Here is a 9,513-nt window from a genome sequence, read left to right on the forward strand (position 1 = left end):
ATTTTTTTCTAAGCTGAATTTTTAGATTTATTTCAATGTGTATATGTGTGTTTGTGTACCTAGATAAAGTAAAAGATAAAATATTAAGAGAGAGAGAGAGAGAGAGAGAGAGAGAGAGAGAGAGAGAGAGAGAGAGAGAGAGAGAGAGAGAAAAAAAGATAGAGAGAGAAAGAAAGAGAGAAAGAGAGAGAGAGAGAAAAAAAAGAGAGAAAAGAGAGAGAGAGAGAAAGAGAGAGAGAGAGAAAGAGAGAGAGAGAGAGAGAAAGAGAGAGAGAGAGAGAGAGAGAGAGAGAGAGAGAGAAAGAGAAAGAGAGAGAGAGAGAGAGAAAGAGAGATTAACTTATTGACTATTTATATAGATATTACAAAAATGACAAAAAAACATTACATGAAAATTATTGTATTGGAAAATAAATTAAATATATATTAAATATACAATTATTAATAAAAATAATATAAAACAAAAATAATTAGAGTCAAACTGTGTAATTAAAAAATCATAGAAAATTAATTTATACAATAAGTTAATCACTGACAGCATTAAACGATTAATACAGTAATAGTCAAATGTCACGAAATGAATCAAATACTGTAGACTACAATACAAATACTAATAATTATTTATATAAAATATTAATTATAATTATAATTATGATGACTATGTTTTGATGAAACTTTGATATTAAATGATTATTTAAAAAGATTCATTTTATAATAGTGTTGTGTATTTATTATTATTTTAATTATTTTTATATTTATCTTTAAACTTATTATAATTTTTTACAGAAAAAAATCTTTTTATATTATAATAATATAAAATTGTATATATTTAGATTTTTATTTTACAAGAAAATATAATATATTTTAATTAGGATTATAATAAATATTGTTTAATATTAAATTTTCTTTTATAATTATCATATTTAGAGTATAAAGTATTAGAAATATGACCCAAATCTATCTATCTATTAAAATATCTTGTAGTTTATTAATAAATTAATATAAGATTTGAAATATTTAAATTCAATTGGGAATTGGCCGGGAGAGTCGTGGCTAATAAAAATTATATATCATATAAAATATTATATATCGTATAATATTTTCTGAATAATAATTTTTTTGTCCAATTATTTTTTGTTATACAAACATATAATTCTTAAATAATTATATATAAATTACAAATATGACAATTAGTACTCAATAATAACAAAAATTACTTATTATTATAAATGTTTATATTATGCAAACCATAACTATCGCCTGTAGCTTTCATATAATAATAAATTGATAATGATTACAATAACTTACTTTACTATTTACTATATCTAATATATTATATATTTTATAACTTACTAGTTGTCAGTTAGTATTACAAAAATATAGTGAATAGAGTGTGTGTATAGTAACCAATAGAAAACTGACATAACTATGAATCCCCAAACACAGACACACATACATACATACAGACATACATACTGTACTAACAGCACTACTATGTAATAATATTCCGGAGAAACCTCTCAGTTAAAAAGCCTACAGAAGCTCTCGAGTTCATAGCTACCAGTGCTCTCATATATATTGTCGTTTAGTGTAGTACTGTATGGTATGACTAGATTCTGCTATTTCATAATCACAGTGTATATGTGTGAGAGAGTGTGTGTATGAGTCTGTATGTATGTCTTGAGCTATGATTTATATTTCACTCATTCACTAACATTCAGTCTCTCTCTCTCTCTCTCTCTCTCTCTCTCTCTCTCTCTCTCTCTCTCTCTCTTTCTTTCTTTCTTTCTTTCTTTTAAATCATAAATATATATTGAACATCAAATGAGTATTACATAACTTTTGATAATAATAATAATCTGTAAAAATAATAATGTTAATAATGTTATTTTTAAAATAAAAATATAACATTTTTAAAAAACTATTTTAAGAAAACCCCTTTTGTTAAAATTAAAAGATTAACAAAAAAATAATCTGTTTTTAATGAAATTTTTTCTACACATCAAAAAATTGTTTTAACAACAATGTATATTATACTTTATACATCATATATATAGAGATGATATATAAATAAGTGGAAATATAATATATATTAGTGTATTAACAAAAAAAATTTTTTTAATATATTTTTGTTCAAATATATATATATAATATTTGGTCTATAAATCAAATATCGTAAATATTGTGTGCATTATTGACTTTATATCGTTGCTCCGATATATCAAATTTTATAATAAAAATAGTACAGTCTATATAATGTTATACTGTATTATGCATAATGTAACTAACATGTATATTAATAATTTATGTTTTTATGTTTCATTTATTATATTGTAACATAAATTTATTGACATTCAACTGAACATCATAAGAAGATACAATACTTATACATATTTATAATTATTACATATAAAAAAATTACTATACAATTAATTTTGTATAACAGTATTACTATTTTTTACTCAACTAAAAAAAAAGTTTAAAATATGGATATATTAAATACTATAACAAGTGAATCAAATATAACTATCTATAAGGACACGGAAACAATCAACAAATCATATGTTAACCAAACATTGAATATTATTAACTTTCCTCAAGATATCAAAAGTGTTGAGTTTAGACTAAACTGTGATTCCGATGACTATTGTTTTATGAGATACTCTGCCGGTTGGACTGTTGCCCTATGTATAGCATATTTACTTGTATTTATCATTGGTTTAGTCGGTAATCTGTCGGTGTTGTGGATAATACTGACCTTTCGGCGCACTTACGATCTCTCGGTATTCAATTCGTGTAATAAAGTCTTCAATGGACTCATTAGTAACTTAGCGTTTGCCGACCTATTGGTAGTCATATTTTGTTTACCGCCGACACTCATCGGAAATATATTTTCACGTATGTTATGTAATATTTTATTATCAATGTTAGGTTTGATTATAAATTATAAATATTTATTTATATTTTATTTCATTATATTACCGGATATTTATAAAAATAATAAATTTATATGTTTGATAATATAATAACAATAACATACATATACTGTACATATAATAGTCAATTAAAATAATGTTAGCAATAATAATCTTAAATGTTTTAAATAATTTAATTAATTAAAAATATAAAAACTATATTAATTTGTAAAATTAAATAATTATTTTTATTGTGTTTTAAATATTTACAAAAATGATAATTTATGGTATAATATTATTATTTAATAATATTTGTATACTTATCATAAAACTTAATATTAAATTCCCAAATCAATATGATTTATTAATGTTGTTATAAAAAACAATATAATTATTGCTTAATTTTATAAATCAAGTAATCAACTTAAACCCTGTTTTTATAAAAGATAACTAATATTATTAAATAAACAATAAATTATTCATTTTAGAGAAAATGTTTAGTATATATCAAATATTAATATTAAAAAAATGTAATCAAGATTTTTATTTTGAATATTTTTATAGTTTATATATTAGGTTATAATTTTATTATCATAAGTTTATTATTTAATGAAAAAAGCTAAATAATAATTATAGATAAATTTGCATTGAAATCAAGAAAACCAGCAAAATATTAAAATCAAATTATTTATCATTGTATGTAAAAAAAAACTCAAAAAATGTTACCCTAAAGTATTTTTATATATAATGTTATACAAAAATTATAGATTTTGTTTTTTATATGTGTTTGTATGACATAATTACAATTGCAAATGACATAATATATCATACTATAAATATGATATTAAAAACAAATAATAAAAGACTAATTTATTAAAAGCTAATAAAAAATAGTTTTAAAAACTTAATACAGTATATCTATAAGTATAATATATTCCTAATTTGTGAATTCAATTTATTATATCAAAAAACTTTTAATAAAATATTATTTTTTATATAAACTTTATATTATAATATAATAAACTTTATTAACTATCTGAAAATCTGTCAAATTATATTTTATAAGACAAATCCGATGAAAACTAATTTTTATTTGTTTTTATTTTAATTTAGACGTTTTATTCTAAATTTTTCATCATTTATTATTATTATTATTACCATATTTTTAGTTAATTATTATCATATAAGTTATTGTACTATAGTTATTTTACTAATTAAATTAGAAATTACACATAAAAATAGTTTTTTTTGTTATTTATATGATTTTTGGCATTCAAAACACAATTTTAGCCTATGATAGCATATAACACATGATTTATTAAGTTTATACTATTTTTGTTGTATAGAAAACCCGTATTATATCAATAGTAATGACTTTTGAGTTTTTCAAACTTAAATAACAGTTTACTTAAATTATTTATATTATTTTAAAGCAAATACTTGTGTTAAAAAAGATATGTATTTACACAAACATATGATATCAAAACATTATATATGACTATTTATTTTAAATTTTTTATAAGTAAACATTTGTCTTTTAGTTTTATCTTTTTATATTTAATAAGCTTAAAATACACATAATATTATTAATTACTTCCGTTATTTTTTAAATATAACTATTATATATTGGTAATTATATATATATATATATTTGAATCTAAAATAATAATAATTAACTTTTTTTTAATGATAATACTTTTGGACAAATTTCATTAACGTTGACTAAAAAACAAATAATACAGTATACTGTATATAAAAGTCAAATACATGAATGTATTTTTACAATTACAGTAAAATATAAATAAGTTTACAATCTTAAAAAATTGCGTAAAAATGTGTGTTAATGAACTTAAATGAAAGTCATTAAAATACTATTTTATTTGTTTTAATGGTTTATTTTTTTGTCATTTTTTGTCTTTCTTTACTAATGTTTTTCTAATTAGATTTGTTAAATATTTGAAATATTTTAAACGTTTTTGTTAACATTAAAAGCTACTACAATAAATTTTTTTAGTTCAATAATTTCTTTTATAAATTTATTGTAATTTTATAGAAAAATTATTTTAGTAACGATTTACTGTATAGATAAATACGTATATGTTAAAATACTGTATTAATCTAACATAAACTAGATATAAAATACTTATACTGTATAAATTTTAATACTATAATTGCATTTAAATATATTTATGTCATTATTTAAAATTTAGATTAAGTTTTTTAAAGTATTTTATATGTCATATTTTTATTTAAAAAAAACTGATTTAATTTTGATATTTACATTATAAATATTTTTATGTCTGATTCAGTTAGATTTATATACAATCTCATAGGTAATTTCAGTAAATTTATTTTATGAAAATATAGTTGCAAATACTCAAAATGTATATATATAATATTATATATATATATATTTATTAGATATATATTAGTCAAAATATAATAATTTAAGATTATTGTAACATATTTAAWATATCTGATGACTAACTAATAAATTTAGYTTTCATATTATTTCATTTAAATCTATGTTATCATTAGCACATTTATAAACTATAATTATTTGTAAATATAGTAAACAAATAAAATCTATATTTAATTATTGTCAACTTTATCTTTAATAATCCTAATACTGTAAAATAATTCAACCATAATATTTAATTAAATCAATAACTTATTGTAAACATTAAAATTACAAAATAAAATTTTAAAAACATAAAAATAAATATTTACTAAATATTTATTACAGTTTACGATATAATTGAATATGAAACGCTGATATATAATGATAAAATATTTTTTTATATAAGATTAATTATTTGCATATTTAGTACTTATCGATCTAATCAAATGATAATTACTTATAATATATATTTTTATAATCAACATAATAATGAACCTAAATTTCATGAGCTATATGTTGTCAATGTTATTAATAAAGTAAGTTAAATTAAAGTAATAACATATAATATAAATTAATTTTCCAAAATTTTTATTTGCTTTAAACAAATAATTTTTATTAGCAAATTATACCAAATATATTATTTTAATTTTTATGTTAATTTTATAATTAAATTTTTTAAATGTAAATATCATGATTTGAACTATATTTGTCTTATCTTATAATTTATATGTCAATTGATGATATTATTAGAAATTATCAGGTTAGAAAAAAATAAATAAAAAGTTTTAAAAATCTTTAGTAATAGAAAATTTAATTCTATAAAATAACTTATAATTTTTATTTTACGGAAAATTGCTTTTAGCAATATTTTCTATAAGACTATAAATTTTTGTTTTATAGAATTTATAGACTATTTTTGCCGAATAATAGAAATGTCAATAAAATGATTCATTTGAAAATATTTTTTTTGATAAATATTGTAAAATAAAATATTATAAATATATTATTTTCGTATAAATCACATAAAGTTTTGTTTATTACTACTAAATAGTACTGTATTCTATTTTATATAATATTAGGTGTGTTTTATTTATATATTTATAAAATACAATAAATTCATTGATTAAATATTAGTTTTAAGCAAATAAATAATTAATTTTATTAAATTTAAATTGAATTTATTATTTACTAAATATTTAATAATTTATTAAAATCTAAATATTTACTAACTCTATAGAATTTATAAACAAATTGTTATCAGTATTTTTGTTATATAATACTTTATAATCAAATTTAATCATTTTTTACATACTTGAAAACTTTTTATATAGTTAATTATTTATAAAATATATTATTTATTATTCTTTGATTTGATTTTTATAAAAATAACAGATTTTATTTATACAATTAAGTAAATAATTTATTTGAATTCCTCTTTAGACAACAATATACCTATAAATTAATGCATTGATGTTATTGTCGATGAAAGATACGAATAGCACACAAATATAACCAACAAAAATAAGAAAAGTTATCATAGATTTCAATAATTAATTTCATAACAAATGCCTATAATATTTGTATCTTATATATATATTATATCTAACATTGTATTAACTATACATTATAGACAATATTATATACTAATGGCTTATTGATGAAATTATAACTGATTTGTATCATATCTAATATCAATTTATGAATTAGTCAAAATAAAATATTTATCAACACTTGTAATAAAATATTCAATCTTTGTTTTATGTTTCATCTATTTTCGTATTATTTTATATGATATTTTTTCTGCACTAGAAATGGGYAMATAGAAATTTCTAATAAATTTCTATAGAAATTTTACTTTACTATTATAYTAWGGKATYCCTCTTTAAAAAATTAATATAATTATCTAATTATAATTATAGTTTTTTAAAAATTTTATTCATGATTAAATTATATTTTTAGTTTAATGTAATTAAATATTTTAATTTTTCTTTAAAAATTAATTATAATACTAATAATAATATTTAATTATTATATWTGTAATTATAATATATTGTTACAAAATAACAAATATCGAGAACATTTCTTTTGAGAAACTTTCGAGAAATTTCTCTATTATTTTATGAATTTTACTTTTWTGTCAACTCTAATCTGCACACAATATACTAAATGTTTAAGAAATAAATACCTTATATACATATTATATATATTTTATATATCAAAACAGTTAATCTTTTTAAGTATGTGTTTGTATGACATCGTGTGAATTATTTGTTCACTTATTATTTAGCATTAGTTGAATTAATTGAATATTTTATTAGATAAACATCAAGACTATAGTAAATAATACAGTTATTTATATTATTRGGTCATAAAAACTAGAGTCTCTAAAATATAGAMGARTGAATAGATTTTACGGTACGAACCGATAAAATAGATAAATAAATGCAAAACAAAATAAAGCGGAAATAAAGTTAAATTTTTAATTACAATTTAAATTTATTAGTAATTACARTATAATTAACTATATATATATATATATATATATATATATATATATATATATATTCTGTATTATATAATGAACAATTTTGATAYTTCACTTTATTTCAACATTTAATCAATAGATTTAGTAAAAAGCCATTATTTTGTATTTTACTTTATGAATTTGACCACTTGTTTCATTATACTATAATACTATATATATATATATAATATTGAACATAATATTATTACTACTAACAGCAAACGATAATAATACAGTACATAATCGTATTACAGTAATACTTGTTATTGAATTTAAAATATAAATATATTGTACAGTACTGTATATACAGTATTTAGTTTGAGATTTAATATAATTTATAAATAGATAAAAAAAATTATAGAAAAAATTACAATTAATTAAARCAAAATTGTTTTTGATTTATAATTTATTTTCGGGCAAAAAAATAACATAAAAAAACAAACCTGTTTTGGACTCTAATCACAACTATTAGACAATTATTGATTTGATAATAAATAACATTAGAATATTCTTATGTTATTTTTTTTGAGACAAACATATAATAAATTAATCATTTAATTAATGCAACAAATTCTTGACCCACAAACTCTTCAATCAGTAACCAATCAATTCTGARATATTTCACATGTTTTACTATTTTATTTTATTASTATAAKATTTATATTGCAATAATATCACTGCACTTTACAAATATATATATTATATTTAATATTTTCAATATTTCTAAAAAAGTTTTTATGTTATTTGAACAGTATATTTTTAGATACACTTTAAATATAATTCAATAAACTTTAAAAAGTYGAATAAATTAGTTTTTATTGATTTTGTTGTTGTTGTTRTTRTTATTATTTGATAAAATYATTTATAGACTATATTGTAATTAATTTATTATTAAATCCTTTCCATTAATACTTTTATTAATWATATGAAMAGCAAATATGTAATTATTTTTTTTAATTAATAAATTTGTTAATTGAATTATAAATAGCTTGGATTTTGGGACGATTTGTATGCAAAGCTGTTCCATACCTTCAAGGAGTTTCAGTTACGGCTTCTGTGTATACATTGGTTGCCATTTCTGCCGACAGGTAAGTGTCACWYGTTTTTTAGTTATTAAAAAATATATTGAAAACATTGTTTTATTTTTTTAAATAATAARGTAATTAAATACGCTATAYTATTATTATTATAAAAATAATTAATGASATTAGCATACTTTTAAAAATCTGATAGCTTTTAATGATGATATATATTTTTTTAAATCCTATTATATTATATTTTTTGTCACTATTTTTAGTTTTCTATRTAAAATTTATTTTTAAATSTACATTATTTTCAATTTATYAAATAAAACTATTTTGTCAAATAATATTTAAAAARATGAAATRTATAGTATTTTTAAACAATTCAATTTAGTTGTTTTACAATATCTATTATTATATTATTTAGTTTATATTATAATAGTATAAATTTAAATACTTTAMATATTACATTTTTAGTGTAGAGCATACTRGTACTTTTGTAAATTATATAAAGTACATTGGTTACATAGCTATRATATTATAGCAGGTATTATGATTATTAAATGTATTAATAGTAAATTATTTTATTTATTAAAATASTACMAATCATTTAGAACTAATGATTTTAAATTAGTATTTAATTWATTTTAA

The 9,513-nt window shown here is 18.1% G+C and overlaps 1 protein-coding gene across 1 annotated transcript; it reads left to right on the top strand.

Annotated features, from left to right (window-relative positions):
• The first annotated feature begins 2,486 nt into the window (after positions 1–2,486).
• LOC128955858 (neuropeptide SIFamide receptor-like) lies at positions 2,487–8,932 on the top strand. The gene is made up of 2 exons (XM_054301536.1): positions 2,487–2,898; positions 8,829–8,932. Exons 1-2 carry the CDS (start codon positions 2,487–2,489, stop codon positions 8,930–8,932), a joined length of 516 nt encoding a protein of 171 aa, XP_054157511.1.
• Positions 8,933–9,513: the final 581 nt, after the last annotated feature.

The sequence above is a fragment of the Oppia nitens genome, unplaced genomic scaffold, assembly GCF_028296485.1.
Source record: "Oppia nitens isolate AA-2021 unplaced genomic scaffold, nextdenovo-longstitch-racon4-pilon3 scaffold2_pilon_pilon_pilon, whole genome shotgun sequence".
NCBI lineage: Eukaryota > Metazoa > Arthropoda > Arachnida > Sarcoptiformes > Oppiidae > Oppia > Oppia nitens.

Coding starts and splice junctions, on each gene's coding strand:
- LOC128955858 (XM_054301536.1), top strand. CDS start 2,487: ATGGATATATTAAATACTATAACAAGTGAATCAAATATAACTATCTAT. Junction 2,899..8,828: donor CATCGGAAATATATTTTCAC/GTATGTTATGTA, acceptor AATTATAAATAG/CTTGGATTTTGGGACGATTT.